At 36.7% G+C, this 18,629-nt stretch overlaps 1 protein-coding gene across 2 annotated transcripts in view; it reads right to left on the bottom strand.

The window, feature by feature from the left end:
• CADM2 (cell adhesion molecule 2) overlaps positions 1-18,629 on the bottom strand; it is a gene marked incomplete at both ends in the record, with an annotated part of 129,723 nt that overhangs the window by 98,759 nt on the left and 12,335 nt on the right. For both annotated transcript variants that reach the window (XM_084281674.1, XM_084281675.1), the window contains one exon: positions 903-993. In XM_084281674.1, coding sequence (XP_084137800.1) covers positions 903-993 — 91 coding nt within the window. The remainder of the gene's footprint in view (positions 1-902; positions 994-18,629) is intronic.

The raw sequence follows: 18,629 nt of genomic DNA, 5'->3' as shown, positions 1-18,629 counted from the left end.
TTAAGATACCTATATTAAGCTACCTATATTAATTCTATGAAGTCAATAAAATTATACCAATGAGAAAATCTTCCTCAAGTGACGTGATTTTGGGCACATAATTTGCACCCTTTCCAGAAATAAAACACGTTTGCACTATTATTTTTGAGATCATTCTAAAGCTGCAGATCACCATTACCATATTAATCTTTTTAGCAGTAGGTTCATGTTTAAGAAATTCCATTCTTATTAAGCAACATGGTTATTTATGTTTCTTCATGGGTAAATGCATAACAGCTCATCAGAGATGCTATTTTAGCAAGAGATGTCTATTTAAACAGTAGATTCTATGCAAGAGTTTATCTCTGCAGATCTGCCTTTAAAAATATTGGTGGCAGAGATGTTAAATTCCAAGTAAAACAGTTTTTACTCTTAAAGCAGACTACATCTTTTAAAACTCCAGCAGAAACAAGTAGCCAACTTGCACATGTCATTAAACTTCAAATTCCCTTGTAAACGACAGCTAAAGAAGGTTCAAGAAGGTTCAATATATTTTCTCTGAGACTACTTGATGTGGGAAGATTTTCATGAGACATTCTCTCTCCTACCATCAGTTCAGTGATGTAAACAGTGACTGATTAAGCCTGTACTCCTTTCAGGTTGATACACATGACTGAAAAAAAACAATAATAATAAAAAAAAAAATCACAGCTGGAATTCTTCCTGAAAACTAAAATAAATGACAAAGTAAAAGACCAATCTTCTATAGACATTTAATGAAGACAGGCTTCAAGGGGATTTCTATCCCAGAGATTACATTACACCCCAGGACGAGACAAAAACAGCAGATTTCTGCAGCTGAAGATTGCAATCACAGCAGAATAAAGAAAATAACAAAACATATTACTTGTTAAATCACTTACACTGGTTTTCCTTTGGATTCACAAGTCAAAATTATAGATTGTCCTTCTTCGGGCCATGAATTGGAAGAAATGATTTTAACTAAAGGTGTATCTAGGAAGAAAAGAAAATAGACATCTTATTGATATACAGTAAAAAAAAAGATGTATTATCTAAGAGTACATTCTTCTCTGCTTACAAAAGACTACACCCTAGATTTAATTTACGCTTGGAGATGCTTTTATTTGAAGCCTTGTGCGATTTTCATTGTCTTCAAGAAGGCAATAAAAATGACCAATGGAACTAAAACTATAAATTTTTATATCACAAGAAAATACAGATAGAAAGTATGTGTAAGCTCCAAGGAAATAACTTTTTTCTTCTCTATTCAATGCAGATACTCCATAAGAGTATTTCAAAGTCTGATACCTAACAATGAAATAAAAAATATTGAAGATGAATAACAAGTACTCTGTGCAATTGTTTCTTTGCCTATTTATAGGTTGATATGATGGAATGCTGCTATTAAAGGTATGAATGCAATGATATACATTTGAATAAGAACACTTTTATTGTTGCAGAAGCTTGAAATCATAATAAGAAAGCTACAATGGGCTTTCAGTTAAAATAACTTGTTATAGGCATTTTACAGGATATTATTTCTGAAATGCAATAATGCTGCCCCTAAAACAGAACTTTCTTTAGAAAAAAAAAAAAAGTCAAAGAGAATGTTTTAAATATAATTGAAAAGCCCTATAGAAAAGCCTGTAATACATCCTAAAAACTTAAAAATATTTTCCTGTATTCTGGAATTAACTTTCTGGTTATGACTTTAAAAAGATATACAATATAAAAATTATGAATTCATGCAGAATGAAGTATTTGCAGGAGATCTTTAATTTTCAGAACATTTTACCAGCCAAGATATACCCTCATAATCAAACTATTTTACATGAATGGAAGGGGCACCACTTACAAGGAGAAACAAGAAAGAAACACCTATACACAGAAAGAAACACCTGTACACAAAACATTTTTCTCCTCAGGAAGAAGAAAGACTGGTCACAGTCATAGTGAGGAAAGGAAAATACGACTCCTTGTTTCTTGCAGTTGCCTAATACAAAACACACATCATCTATAGCATATGAAATGATTTAACCTGCAAACCTAGGGTTACTCAAGTTTTATTTAATCTGATTTGAAATTCCTATTTGCGTTAGCAGTGACACCACAGATACCCTATTATCAAGCAAATGTGAAAGAGCATGACAGTATGACACTACAAAATCAAATTCAAAAAAAAAAAAAAAAAAAAAAAAGATATGCTGTTATTGTACTTTTTTTTTTTTATTGAGATGCTAATAGTCCTATTAATCACTAAGTTGCATATAAACATCTGAAAATGGTAAAAGCTTTTTCCTACCTTTGATTTTTATTTTTGGCATATCACAATGTATCAGCATGGCACAAGACAAGAAAAGGGAAAGGCTTGGTGTAGATTTGTCATAATGCCACTGAAAGCATTGTCAGCATCATTTAGATTTCAATACAGCTACTCTAACCTTACACCAGTAGCAAATCTGCTCCACAAGTTCACATTTTTAAGGACCCTGGAAACCATTATGCAGGTGACTAATCCTTTGCAGGTCATGCAGGCATTTGCTTCATTTTTAGCACATACTTAAGGCACTGACCTCAAGTGCCTTAATAAATCAGGCCATCAAGTACTTCTCTGATTTCAGTAGATGAATAAATTACTGGAGATGAATAAATTACTTTCTTGACTATGCATTGGACCAGAGGAAGAAATTAGTATCAGATAGGAATACATGAAGAATTTAACAGAGGGAGGGAAACAACTAATGCGATGAGATCAAGAGGTTTCCAGAGAAATATGAAAAAGGAACTAAACTTTGATGGAAGTAATCATGATAGCCACAAGTGAAGAGAGAAATGAAAGGCCCATCTAGGCAGCATTACTGGCTTAAATATTTAAGAGATGATCAGCATGTTATGTTACACATTACTGTAAATGACCCTAATAGAAGAGGGGATTTCAGACAATTAAACTTGGATTTGCATGGATCAATGCAGTGACACTTTCCCCAACTTGGAGTTCCCACACCTGTTTTATTCAATGTCCAGACAATGTTCTGTTCTTCATGCACTTCCAAAAACGAGCTTACTACTAGGATAGGAAAGGTCTTATGCTTCTAACACACAGTAAGATAGCGTAAGAAATATATTCCTTTGTGCTTTTCCCTCCTGATTTACTTTTACATTACTTACTTGTTACTTTAAAACAGGAAATACGGCAATTAATCCAGTACATAATTTTTAGGGAAACTTATGATTCACAATGTCTGTATTTTATTATCAGTCCTTTACAGATGATATTCTTTTTTGGGTTCTTCATTTTCAGTGTAGCTGTTTCCATTTTTCTTTTTATGCTGCCCTTGATTTCTCTCCAGAATTAAAGTATACACTTATAAGGAGAAAACTTAAGACCAAGCCCTCTACTTTCACATCTATATTTAAAATGAGAAAAAAAATAATAAATTGCATAAAAAACTAATCTTAAAATGTTATTTTAAAAAAGATAATAAACCCTTGCTGACTGATATATTTCCACCATTCTATTACAAAATACTACCTCCTGCTAGAACTACTTCTTTTAAATATATTTGACAAGTATAAATGTATTCTATCAACACACTGGGCCTTAACCTGTCACACCCAGAAGCATTAATCACAACAACATGAATATCACCTAATATTCAGAAAACACCTCCACCAGTAGAAAACAAAGTTTAAAGAAAGAAAACCAAAACAAACCAACAAAAAACCCTGCAATACTGTAGGGTTTGCAGTAAAATGTTGGCTTATTTTCAAATATGCCCATCAGCTTGTTATTTGTAAGCATGTCTAAAAACTCTATTTTTGTACCCAAACAAAACAAATGGAGTAGGTTGTAGGGTTTGGTTTTATTGTGGGTCAGAGCTTTTTCTCTAAAGTTAATAAAAGAGTATCAATTTACACCTGTTTAAACTTTAATAATTTGCATCTTTTTTTTTTTTTTAGGATTTGGCCCAGTAATTTCATTGTAGTAAAATATTGTAGTTGAGTATTTAAAGCAGAATTCTGGGACTAGTGATTAAAACTGCTTTCTTTTCTTGAGCTCTAAGGACAGTATGTGGGAGATAAATATTCCAAAAATAGTAGGTACTGGGAAAATCCAACCGTATTTTTTTTTTTTTAATAAAAAAAAAAAGTGTTTCATATGAGTGTAGCAAGACTTCGCAATAGAACACACTTGATTCACTCCCCAGTGACTCATTTATTCACAAGCAACAGTGTGAAAGCTGTTTGGCCCTACAGTCTTGAGCTTGAATAATGAGGTACTTATGAGCTGCAATTGATTGTTACCACCAGTGTGAACTGAGGCTCAAACATATCGTTAGACACATGGCAAGATATCTTCTACCCCCCATGTGCGAAGAATCTGCCCTTTTACTAGAAATAACAGTTTAAGACTGATTACAGATAAAAACTATGGAATGGGGTTTCCAGATACATTCTTTCTTGTTTCAGCAGACTAAAGGCAATATTTTCACTGAGTGATTCTATTTCTTTTCTTTCTAGGATCTAGGCACATCTCATTGCACAAGACCTGAGAAGTCATTTCAAAGCTTTGGAAGACTTATCTATCTTTTAATCAGGCAATATCATCTTTATTCAGCCACATACAAAATCAGTGAATACATGTGGAAAACTGATTTCAGTTATTCAGGTAATGAATGTTATCTGATACGTGAACAAATTAAACGCTTCAGCACATGATTTTTGTTTTCCTCTTAGCAATAATTAATGGCAACTTTAATACCTTACAGAACTACTTTTGTGATTGATTTAATCTCTTTGAAACTATTTCAAAATAAAGGCAATTCTTATCACTCACCAGACCTTTGCAGTTAATCTGATCACCAATACTTTTTTTTTTTTTCGTTGTTGTTCAAAATGCACTTGATATTTTACATGGTTTGAAGTAAGAAAGAATTAATTATGTGGGTTTATACATATATATGTGTGCATATATATGTTATACCCCTAAAGAATTAATTAGCTAAAGCCCTTATAAGGTTGCATGCAGTTTTATTTATCTTCATACAAATTATTTCATATAAATTTCTTCAGATAACCACAGAATCACAGAATCACAGAATTTCTAGGTTGGAAGAGACCTCAAGATCATCGAGTCCAACCTCTGACCTAACGCTAACAGTCCCCACTAAACCATATCCCTAAGCTCTACATCTAAACGTCTTTTGAAGACTTCCAGGGATGGTGACTCCACCACTTCCCTGGGCAGCCTGTTCCAATGCCTCACAACCCTTTCAGTAAAGAAGTTCTTCCTAACATCTAACCTAAAACTCCCCTGGCTCAACTTAAGCCCATTCCTCCTCGTCCTGTCACCAGGCACGTGGGAGAACAGACCAACCCCCACCTCGCTACAGCCTCCCTTGAGGTACCTATAGAGAGCGATAAGGTCGCCCCTGAGCCTCCTCTTCTCCAGGCTGAACAAGCCCAGCTCCCTCAGCCGCTCCTCGTAGGACTTCTTCTCCAGGCCCCTCACCAGCTTCGTCGCCCTTCTCTGCATCCGCTCAAGCACCTCGATGTCCTTCTTGTAGCGAGGGGCCCAAAACTGAACACAGTACTCGAGGTGCGGCCTCACCAGAGCTGAGTACAGGGGGACGATCACCTCCCTAGCCCTGCTGGCCACACTGTTCCTGATACAAGCCAGGATGCTGTTGGCCTTCTTGGCCACCTGAGCACACTGCTGGCTCATATTCAGCTGACTATCCACCATCACTCCCAGGTCCTTCTCTGCCTGGCAGCTCTCCAACCATTCCTCTCCCAGCCTGTAGCTCTGCTTGGGGTTATTGCGCCCCAGGTGCAGGACCCGGCACTTGGCCTTGTTGAACTTCATGCAGTTGACCTCAGCCCATCGGTGCAGCCTATCCAGATCCTCCTGCAGAGCCTTCCTACCCTCAAGCAGATCGACACACGCACCTAACTTGGTGTCATCTGCAAGTGCACTCTGAGGGTGCACTCGATGCCCTCGTCCAGATCATCGATGAAGATATTAAAGAGGACCGGCCCCAGCACCGAGCCCTGGGGGACGCCACTAGTGACCGGCCTCCAACTGGACTTGACTCCATTCACCACGACTCTTTGGGCCCGGCTATCCAGCCAGTTTCTAACCCAACGAAGCGTGCGCCAGTCCAAGCCAAGGGCAGCCAGTTTCTTGAGGAGAATGCTGTGGGAGACGGTGTCAAAAGCCTTGCTGAAGTCAAGGTAGACCACATCCACAGCCTTTCCCTCGTCCACCCAGCGCGTCACTTTGTCATAGAAGGAGATCAGGTTCGTCAAGCAGGACCTGCCTTTCATAAACCCATGCTGACTGGAATGTAATCGCATAGAAGGCACTGGAAGATTCCTGTATATTATGTTAAAGCATATGTGCAAGTCCTTGACAGCCACAGAGTAAAAGCCAAAACTGAATGCATAAAAGAAAGGAAATTTGTTTAAGATCATAAAGCAGGTCATCATCTAAATCAGAAAATGAATCATGCATGCTTCTTTTTGGTCCCAAGATCATTAAAAGTAGTGTGGCTTGTTTTTTCTACCTAACTTCATAAGTCCTTGTTTTCTTTAGACCTTAGCTAGCTGGACTACCAGAGCTTCTGTGGATACTTTTTGATGGAACTTCCAGTTACTGGGTGAGTAACTAAAATAAAGTATGATCCCTATTCATCTTAAGGTATTAATCAGTAAAAGCTATGTAGGAATAATCAGATTTCAGAAGAAAAATAATTTTCTAAAAAGAGTAATATGGCGATTATATGGTAACATTATTCTATGATATCATACAGTCGCTCCCTAATGTAACAATCTTCAGTTAATGGAACTAAAGTCTTAGAAAATAAGACCATCTCCTTACTTGGTATGGTGTGAGTAATAGAAAAATTTAAAATTTTTGATAAGACTTTAAGAAATGAATATTGGAAGGTAAATACAGGAGTAGAAGTGTTAATTATCTTCTAGTCACTAGAATTAAAATGGTGCTGGAAATGCACCAATTCATGCAAGACATGTGCATCACAGTCTTTTTTTCCAGAGCACTGAAATATATGTTTAATTGTAATATGAACAATACTTGCCACTACAGTTCACTGAACATTTTGTTAAGAGGCAGATCTCTATACTGTTTAAAGTGTAGCCGTCCTTGCACTTCCAATGAAAGGAGGATTAACAGAAAAGTTCTTATTGGTTCTTCTCTGCAGGAACTTACAAAGGAATATTATATCAGCTATGCAGATCTAAGTCATAGTTCTTGATTCTCTGTTGAATTACAGATTTTTTAAAAATAAATGCAACAACTTACTACAAAATTTAAGTTCAGTGCCCAAAATACCTTTCAATATGGCTAAAATTTCAGGAAGCAGAACAGAACAAGAATGTCTCTTTTTCTTTCTTTTTCTTTACAGAGAGAGTATTATTACTTCCTGAGGAAGGGTCCCGTTCTTCCACATTTTGTATCATGGAGGACTGTAAATCCCCAAGTCTTAGGAATCCACTTCTATATGGTCTCACTTACAGGTAACTTGATTTTTACCGGGAATGTTAACCAGCCTACTAAGACTATTTCTTTAAATGAGCTATTAAGGTACATACAGTAATCTTTGAGAGAGAAAAAAAAAAAAAAAAAAAGTCCCTCATTCTGCTGAGTATTGAAGTATTCACATTAATTACGTAAGATACAGCAAAATACTTATTTGACAGTAACATAGTGATTAGAGTATTCAGCCCTTCAGAGTCTGGATAAAAAGTCTGCTATGAGTCAAAGAGCACAATGACACCTCTACCTATCATGAAATAGCAGAATTCCACCATGTATTCTAAGGTCCTTCTTCTACTCTGGTTTTGAACTAGGATTTCACTTTGAAGTTGAAGATGCCTTTTCCTTACCTATGTCCTAGTTTGGACAAATCATGACTTTCTGACACACCAAAAAGGAAAAGGTATTAGCAAATTCTTAATTCAGTCTAATTCACAAGTTATATTTCTACAAGTAATTCTACAAGTTCTGTACAATTGTCCCTATTTACATTTAGTACCAACATAATATGGAATATACCATTGATCTAGCTTACGTTAAAAAAAAAAAAAAAAGTTTCTAAAGTTAGATTAGGATGCTCTTAAAAAGAAAAATCTGTAAAACTTTAATATTCCCTACATATTTCCTAGGATGCTTAACTGAAAGTACTGTCAACACTTAGCATCAAATGTCTCTGGTACATCCATTCGTACGCTTTAAGTAATAAGATGTTGCTGAAATGTTTCCAAAGACCTTTAAGTTGTTGCCCTGGGAGTATCTTTCTTACTTGTCAAAGATGGCAAAATTTTCAATGTTGAAACAATTTAAAACATTTTACAAAAATTAAAGAAAATACTAAATACAACGAGAATGACAAAAGCAGGTATTAGATATTTTACCAGTACCAGCCTTATATTAAAAATATCTTTTCCAAACTGGTGATGGAGATATACTCAACTAGAGCATTTATGTTTGCACATTAGCACTTGCAGGGCAAGCAGGCGATCAGGCCCAGTCAGCATGGGTTTATGAAAGGCAGGTCCTGCTTGACGAACCTGATCTCCTTCTATGACAACGTGACATGCTGGGTGGATGAGGGAAAGGCTGTGGATGTGGTCTACCTTGACTTCAGCAAGGCTTTTGACACCGTCTCCCACAGCATTCTCCTCAAGAAACTTGCTGCCCTTGGCTTGGACTGGCGCACGCTTCGTTGGGTTAGAAACTGGCTGGATAGCCGGGCCCAAAGAGTCGTGGTGAATGGAGTCAAGTCCAGTTGGAGGCCGGTCACTAGTGGCGTCCCCCAGGGCTCGGTGCTGGGGCCAGTCCTCTTTAATATCTTCATTGATGATCTGGATGAGGGCATCGAGTGCACCCTCAGAGTGCACTTGCAGATGACACCAAGTTAGGTGCGTGTGTCGATCTGCTTGAGGGTAGGAAGGCTCTGCAGGAGGATCTGGATAGGCTGCACCGATGGGCTGAGGTCAACTGCATGAAGTTCAACAAGGCCAAGTGCCGGGTCCTGCACCTGGGGCGCAATAACCCCAAGCAGAGCTACAGGCTGGGAGAGGAATGGTTGGAGAGCTGCCAGGCAGAGAAGGACCTGGGAGTGATGGTGGATAGTCAGCTGAATATGAGCCAGCAGTGTGCTCAGGTGGCCAAGAAGGCCAACGGCATCCTGGCTTGTATCAGGAACAGTGTGGCCAGCAGGGCTAGGGAGGTGATCGTCCCCCTGTACTCAGCTCTGGTGAGGCCGCACCTCGAGTACTGTGTTCAGTTTTGGGCCCCTCGCTACAAGAAGGACATCGAGGTGCTTGAGCGGGTGCAGAGAAGGGCAACGAAGCTGGTGAGGGGCCTGGAGAACAAGTCCTACGAGGAGCGGCTGAGGGAGCTGGGCTTGTTCAGCCTGGAGAAGAGGAGGCTCAGGGGCGACCTTATCGCTCTCTATAGGTACCTCAAGGGAGGCTGTAGCGAGGTGGGGGTTGGTCTGTTCTCCCACGTGCCTGGTGACAGGACGAGGAGGAATGGGCTTAAGTTGAGCCAGGGGAGTTTTAGGTTAGATGTTAGGAAGAACTTCTTTACTGAAAGGGTTGTGAGGCATTGGAACAGGCTGCCCAGGGAAGTGGTGGAGTCACCATCCCTGGAAGTCTTCAAAAGACGTTTAGATGTAGAGCTTAGGGATATGGTTTAGTGGGGACTGCTAGCATTAGGTCAGAGGTTGGACCTAATGTTTCTTGAGGTCTCTTGATGATCTTGAGGTCTCTTCCAACCTAGAAATTCTGTGAAATTCTGTGATTCTGTGATTGTTGTTTCATACGAAGTGTAGCGTACCTTCAAGTCGTTAGATTTTTAAATGTGTTTATTGCAAGAACTCTGTAATTCCTACTTCCCATGCTAAATGGTATAACAGAAAATGTTGGATGTACAAAACTTCCATGACAATTTCCTGTAATAATTTCCCTTAATGGTTTTGCATGCTATACAGTGATTTTGTAAAATGTTTGGATCTTCTCTTTGTACCTGCCTACCATGCTTTTGTTTTGATGAAAGCAGTCCAATAATAGATATAAGCTATGTGCTGCTCAAGTAACAATCAGTACTTGAAGTATTATTGTTCTCAACTTATGGTTTAGGGAATAAAGGTTGGTTCACATCATTCTATGGAAATGGATGAAAGTGTCAAGAAGAAAACACATTTCTCTTGGTTTCCAATGTTGTTCTTAATCAGAGGATATATATATATATATTGGTCTTTAGGATATTGAAAGTCCTGGCATAGAAAAATTATCACATTTTCTGACAGTAACATATAAGCTTCAGTATATACAAGGTGCATAGTGAAAGATTAATACCTTGAATTATTTTAGTTTATGACTCCTTGGAGGTTCAAAAAGATCCATGGGGGAGGTTTTTTCCTCTATTCATGGTACACATCAGTATGATATATGCTGCCTAAATCTCTGTTTCTTAAACAATATGGGGATTTTGTGTTTGTTTTATTTTCACACTGTTTGAACTTAGAAGAGTGGCCAGTACTAAAAGAGCTGGACCTAATTAAAATGATGGAAAGAAAGGGAGGCACAGAAGTTCAAACATTATTTGCCAATATAAATGCACACCTCCTATACAACATAAGACTACAACAAACATTAATAAGCCTCCAAAGCAAGCACCTCCTATCTGATTAGTTTCCATGGAACCAAATTATCAAGTGCCTATTTCAAAAACAGGGGAAATGCAATCCTTTCCCTATTCATGTTCTAAATAATTGAAAACATCCCATTAACATCATTTGACCCTAGGCCTCCACTGGAATACTTTGATTCTTATACGTGTTTTCTTTGAAGGTGATTCTCTCTCTGTAGCTTATGCTCTTATGAAAGTCTCTCCATCTGCACTAAGAATCTGAGTTTATTGTAATGAGTTCTGTGATCCTTCTTGGACTTTTGTCTGTGTGCAAATTCTGTTAGCAGTAATAAGTAAGACACCAGTAAAGAAAGGGAAGAGTAAATCACTTGTTAGAAGTTGACTAGAAGTTAACTAGAAGTTATTTCTTCTACAGATTATTTAAAAAGCTTTAAAAGTACTACTAGGCTTTGTTTAACAATGTAATTCTGCAGCAGATCCATTAATATAAATGATGCCATTGTATCAATTTAGGAAGAGATCTATGCTTGTGTAACAGAGCCACGCTTCCCATTGTGATCAATGAGCTTCCCAAGAATGCCAGTATTTACTTTCATGAACCCTAAGCAACACCAGGAGCATGTCTTAACTACTCTTCAGTTCAGAAAACATTCGTGTAACCTCCAGATAGCTCACATTAAAAAATACAGTGTTCCACAATGGTATAACATCCATATCATGGTTGCCAGATCATTTGGCAGAGGCACAGGAAGGAGGTTTCTTGACTCCTCCAGAGGAAATTTTGTTGTGATTTATAGGAATAACAGAATTCTCACCTTCTCAGCAAATGAGTTGTGCTTTTATGCCATGTAAAAAAATATGCTTTGGTTGGTTCATGAGGCTCACTGCATTCTCCTCCTCTTGCCTTAACTTGCTGCATTATTTTTAACAAAAATCCCAACAGGAATGGATCATAATATTATAGTCCTGTCCAGATGAATAGATAGGTTTTTCTCACCAAGGGCTACTATTTAAAGCTGTCTTCATTGCCAGCAATTGCCACTGCCCAGAAAAGCTCATGTGTTTTCCTTTGTCACTAAAAGGGATAAAAATGTATTACACAATCACAGAATCACATAATTTCTAGGTTGGAAGAGACCTCAAGATCATTGAGTCCAACCTCTCACCTAACCCTAACAAGTCCTCCACTAAACCATATCACTAAGCTCTACATCTAAATGTCTTTTAAAGACCACCAGGGATCGTGACTCAACCACTTCCCTGGGTAGCCCGTTCCAATGCCTAACAACCCTTTCGGTAAAGAAGTTCTTCCTAACATCCAACCTAAAACTCCCCTGGTGCAACTTTAGCCCATTCCTCCTCGTCCTGTCACCAGGCACGTGGGAGAACAGACCAACCCCCACCTCGCTACAGCCTCTTTTAAGGTACCTGTAGAGTTGCCCCTGAGCCTCCTCTTTTCTGCAGGCTGAACAAGCCCAGCTCCCTCAGCCACTCCTCATAAGACTTGTTCTCCAGACTCCTCACCAGCTTGGTCACCCTCCTCTGGACTCGCTCAAGCACCTCCATATCCTTCTTGTAGCGAGGGGCCCAAAACTGAACACAGTACTCGAGGTACTCGATTAGCACCCCACCTTCCTGTTCACTCTCAGGATCACTCTCAGACCACTCTAAGTTCTCATATATAAATGTGTGTAGAAGCATATTCTGCAAATATCTATAATGCTCAATTTTACTCAATCATTATTTATGCTCAATCTTTTTGTACAATAACCACCATTTTCTCTTTGTGCCATATTTCAAATTAGTATGACTGATTCATTACAACACACTTTTCTTCCTATATGTTTAACTAAATTGCTATCTACCTACAGCATATCTTTACCTTGTAGTGTTATTTAATGATTGCAAACCTTCTGAATATTTAAAAACTTATATAAATTGATTGGACATTTTATCATGTCAGTGAACAACAACAGTTCTAGTGCTATCATTTTAAAAATGTTATAAAAATCTAACAGTGCAATAATAAAAGATTATTGCTACCTGGTAATAAATGACTGCGAGATGATTTTTAAAGTATTTCCTGAGAAACTAATTCATTTGTTTTGTACTTGATTGTGTCTGTTTTTTTTTTTTTTTTTTTTTAAAAAAAAAAAAAAAGCGTGTTTTCACATATCACAGACCTCTTCGTTTTTCATAGTGCTTTTTCTCTATTATTTCCTTGGAAACTTTCCATCATTTCCATGATGTAAAGACAAAATAAGCAGATATCTCTGAAGATGATGAAGATTCTGTGATTCACTGATTAATTAGGACTGGAGAAAGCATAGGATCCTTAAGGTATCCAAGGTATCTTTTTTTTTTTTTTTTTTTTGTCAGAAACTGTGAGATCATCTATTTCATATATGGATGGTAATCACAAAACTTTAAAAATTCAGTATTTTTACACAATTTTATTCCCATTTCTAAAACAACTACAACAAACCTAAGAAATTAGACTTAGAAAAAAAAATTAAAAAAAGAGAAATTTAAAGAAATTTCCAAGGACAAACCACTCTAGTACATACAAAAATAAACATAAAATTGGCTATCCCAAATGAGATCTGAAGGAAGAGAGAGGAGTACTCTAATCAGCTCTGTGAAAGTACTCACCATTTTTAATAGCTTTTACACTTAACAGCTGCTTGTATCCTACAGCTGTGAATCAGCATTCTTCCAAATTGGGCTTCTTTTGTAAATGACAAGTAGCGTGGCTTCTGCTTGTGCCTTATTGCTTTGTAATAGGCACTCACAAAGCAAATCTGCATTGATAAACTTTTGTAAATTACCCTGGGAAATACAGTATCTTCAATGCTCTCCTTCAGAATATAATGAATTACTCCTTGCTTAAAGAGATGAAAGAAGTATTTTGCATCTGACTTTATTTTATTAGTAGTATTTGTGGGAAAGACGATCTAGATCAAATGTGTCTTGTGTCATGGCAATTGCATTTCATTTCAATAAATCTGTTCAACAACACTACAAAATCAAGCTTTAAGATATTTTTTGAAATACTTTGCTTTGATAAAGGTGAATACTTCATATCATATCTGCATGGATATTCCCATACCTTCTTTTTTTACTCCTTTAAAAGTCACTCTACAGTCAAGCAAGACTAGAACCAGCATATAGTCCCTTTGTTATCTGAGATTCTTTGATGACTATTATGTCATCCTTTATCTCATCTCTTTCAATTTAGTTTAAAACAATGCTTGTTGAAGAAGAAAGTAGTAACAGCTTGCACCAGAAAACTATAAAAACTCTCTCCTAGATACAAAACAACAAGCCAAATGCCAGTGTGGAGGAAAAAAAAAAAAAATGCTTGATCAGTGAAATATTCCCTCTTGACACTTGTAATTCATGAGTGCCTGAACTCAAGTACCAACCTGGCAGGAAACCCTTTAAGTTACTAATTCCATAAAAATTGATTATCTGGTACTTTGTTAGAAATATTCATAGTACCTCTTTCAACATCTCAGCTATCAGTCATATCATAATCATTCACCACAATTGCTAAAAAAAAAAAAAAAAAAGATTAATATGTGATAGAGCATAATGCATGGCTTGCAGTTTTGTGAAGGTGAAAGAGCAGATGGAGGTACACTACCAAAACTCATCAGCTCCTCTCCATTCCACTTAAAATTTGTTAAAACCTTATACTTCCTGTTGTCATGTAAAGACAACACTGATCGTTCTTACCTGCTTTGTAGTTGGTCTTAAAACTGAGAGAGAAATGTGAGCGTAATGTTGGCTATATTGGGAGACCCTGCTGAGCTAAGTGATAGAAAGAGAGGTACTCTCACCACAGTTATACGCGTGTGCCACTTCATGAAAATAATACCAGTAGCACTACCTGTGTTATTTCCCCACTGTATGGTTTTGCAGAATGGGGTCACTGGGTTCTTAGTTATCCTTTAAGTCCCATACACACAGGAATGACAAGGCAGAAATTATATTGTCATTGGCAACTCTGTTCTGTTTTCTTCAGTGATCAAGTGAACTTTGGAACTCAAGTGATGAAGCTTAGTTTCACAACTTTTATTTTGTTTAATTATTTCTGTTATGCCACTTCTTAAGACCAAGTAATCCCCATTTTGCTCACCTCTTCAGACATACACCTTTGTTCCCTTTAAGATCTTTATTATCTTACAAAGATAACTCCCTTCAACTTACTCACATGTATCCGTTTTCTCAATTTTTTAATGTCACCTAAGAGAAATAAAGGAAGAAGCTAGAGAAAACAAAACAAAACAAAAACAAACAAACAACAACAAAAACAACAACAAAAAAAAACCACCAACCTTCTAAAATCAAGAACTTTCAAGAAATGCCTGAGTCTGAGTCAGTGTATGACCTTTTGATATAACTTTCTCTTCTGTGTCCTCAGTTTCTTTTCCTTACTGCCTTCAGCTTTCTCTCGCATTTGACTTAAATTATCTTGAATATGGCTTGAGAATTGCAGCACATTCAAAACTGTTGAAGGAATAAATAAGAGCTCTGGATGTTCAGCATCCCCCTTCAAGCCTTTTTCTGACATTTCTATCAGACAGTGGGCACTGTAAAATTTTAATCTATAAAAAATCACTAAGTGTTAGTATCAGGACATGAAAATCTGACTCGTTTCTTATAAATATATATCATGTTTTGAAGAAGGGCAAGCTTCTCTCCTTTGGAAAGTCCTACTAATAACCTCTATACATGTTTCTTCCAAGCTGTCTCACCTGCTTGCTAGTCATTAATTTTGGAAATAAACTACCCCTACAAACTCTTCAATAGGGAAGGACTTCTTTGACTTTCTGTCACTAGGTTACAGTGAGATGGGTTGTAACATGGGGTTTGAGCTATAAAGATGGTGTAATTTTCAGTCTCCTTCCAAGATGATACCATTTGAAATAATACCTAGTCTAAGCTAGAAAAGAACAAAGAAGATATCTTAAGTATATTTTGAAGGATGCATGGGGCTTAATTTTTCTTAGTCATGTACATGAAAAATTCTTTCTGAAATTGAGACCTGATTTGGAGCTTCTCAGACACTGCATTGTCATCATTCAGCCACTCAGTCTTTATTGTCTTATTAGTGCAATGCAACATAAAGCAGTTAAAATAAATGTATTTAAAAACTTGCTTTTAGTTTTTTCTGTAAATTCAATCTTCCACTACATATTTCTTACACAGATCATCTAATATAAATTACATCCATATAGGCATTAATCCTATGAAATACAATGCAGATAAATTATTTAGTTTTTAACTACTTTTCAGTGACTGATCATTGCTTAGATTAGGAGCTTCAAAAACCTGTTAGATGAACTAACTTTTTTTTTTTTATGATCACCAAAGAATATTCTTCAGTGGCTTGACTGAGTCATTGTGGGCATTTCTACTGATGGCAATAGCTCATGGCCAGACATGAACAAATTGACCACACAACCTCAAAAGCCTATAGTGTGCTCTATAAGGTTCTAGCCCTTCCAGAGAGACAAAAGTTGTTAGCCCACCAGTGCTCATTAACTCCAGAATGTCACCACACTGACCCAAGCTACCATCTCCACATACAAAGTACTATGCTGTTCAAATATTTATTTGTAACTGGTTCAGAGGTGACCTTCCTGTGCTCCTCTTCCCGGTGTAGTCATTTTCTCTGTCTTTTCAGTCCTTTCCCACAAGTTGTCTCTTTCCTGTGCCTAAAAGATTATTCTTCTGAAACAATTATATTTAATGTTTATTTGCTGAACATACTACTTTTATTAAACATTCCCTCCCAAACTTCCTTTCAAACATTCTTGAGCCTCCCTTAAACAATCTACAGTGAAGTGGAATAACCTGCCCACATCATATTTTTAAAATCTCTATGCAGAATATATGAGCAACTCAGTGGATTTCCCTATAAAAGATTTTAGCGAGAAATAAATTATGTGAGATTAGATTTCACTTGTAAACCATATTTGAACATAAGCCTCCAGATGGGAAAGGTCAGGATTGTACATTAACCCTTTGAACTAGATATCCCCTTTGAAAGATGAAAGTTTGGTAGTAAATGGACCCACAAGTTTTTGAATTATTTTGCATTTAAATAATGGATTTCTTATTTTCATCCATCATTAACCTAATTGATCTCATTTAAAAATGTAAATTGTGGCACTGAACTTTCTTGTTCATAGATATTATTCTTTACTGTTTACCATAGCTATCCTTTATGTTTCATTTGTTTCACACATTCATTAATACAAAAAGCTCAAACAAGATAATTTAGCTTTTTAACATAGTGTTTACATAATTATTGAGCTAAATAATTAAATAGAATAACTTCTTATTTACTTTTCATTCAATATGAAGAGCTGTACTTGTAGGGAATGCTACATCTTTCAGTTTGCATTGTTATTATTACTATTTTTAAAACTGTCTTTTACATTGTCAAGTATGGAAATATCATTCCTTTAAGGGAGACAGAATGGAAGGTTGGTCACCACAGTACTGAAATACCACTGAGATGCTATATTGTCCACATTACTGTTCACACTGTGATTTATGGAAAACAAACAAACAAACAAAAACATAACAAACAAACAAAGAAAACTGTTTAGGGTAAACATCAGAAGAATATGTCATCACAGGTGAGTCTTTTGTGGAAACCTGAAGGTGTACAAAGACTGAACTTGTCTCAGAAGAACAGGGAGTCAACTTTAAGACCTCAAAATTTTATCATTCTCAAGAAAACAGGAATCTAGCAGAATTTCTTAACTGAAAGAGAAAAGAAGGAACATCTCTCCAGGAGAAGAGTTGACCTCCAAAGGATAGGACTATTCTATCATTGTGAGAGACAGTCCTTCTCTGTCAGAAAGATGGATCAGACTCAGGTATGTGTGTAGCTTTTCCAATATGAGCTTAGAAGGATTTTAAAAACAAACAAAACAAAACAAAACAAAACAAACAAAAACCCATCATAAATATATATGGTTCTCAGAGCTGAATCTAAGAACTCTGAAGAAGGAAGTATTAAAGCCAATGAAGGCATTAGGAGTACACCCATTTGTGGACAACTCTGCTGCTTCAATGGGAAATTTCCTCAGCCATGTGCTCAGTCTCCTTGACATATGTTATATTGTGCAATAGGATGGGCCGTGCCAAAGAACATTCTGCTTTATCTGTGCCATCTTGGTATTCCTGAAAGAAGGCTTAAGCTTGAGATATTGGCTACCTGCTTCAAGTTCCACAGGTCTCTGATGTACCACAATTCCCAAACACTCAAATTATACCTCAGCCACCACTTGGCTGAAATAAAATGAAGATGGGACATATTCTACCCATTTACAATACAGACCAGATGTAGTTAACCGGGAAAAATGTCCATCTCCCCTCAGAATTTATCATAGCTAAGAGATGTCCAACTTCATGTGCTTTTGTGTGAGCACACAACTGCCTCTTCTGAATTACAAAAAAAACAGCAAGTCCATAGTTGATATGGTCACCCTGAACAGTCACCAAAGATTTTTAAAAATGTAACTAATTCATCAGAATTAAACAGTAAGATCTAAAAAAGCTTTTTTTCTTTTTTTTTTTCTTTTTTTTTTTTCCCCTCTTTCAATAGACTGTTCTCACGTGGAACTGTCTCTTAGTCATTCCCCATAGACAAAGGGTCTAACAGTCATGACCACCATGTATGACCATTTTCTTGCCTTTTAAAAAGTAATAACTTATTTCATATAGTACTTATGAAATATTTTCATATAGTATTATGAAATAATAACTCATTTCATATATACTTCATATATTGCATATTATAATATGTATAAATCATATCTTATATTTTCACTTAACACCTTCCTTTCTGAATGCAAAATAGTAGAAATAGCGTTCCAACAACAAGAAAACAAAACAAAACAAACAAACAAAACGAAACCAGCCAAGT

Source organism: Netta rufina (assembly GCF_964035555.1).
Source record: "Netta rufina genome assembly, chromosome: 1".
NCBI lineage: Eukaryota > Metazoa > Chordata > Aves > Anseriformes > Anatidae > Netta > Netta rufina.
The sequence above is the reverse complement of the archived record's forward strand: the minus strand, read 5'-3'. Positions and strand labels throughout refer to the sequence as shown.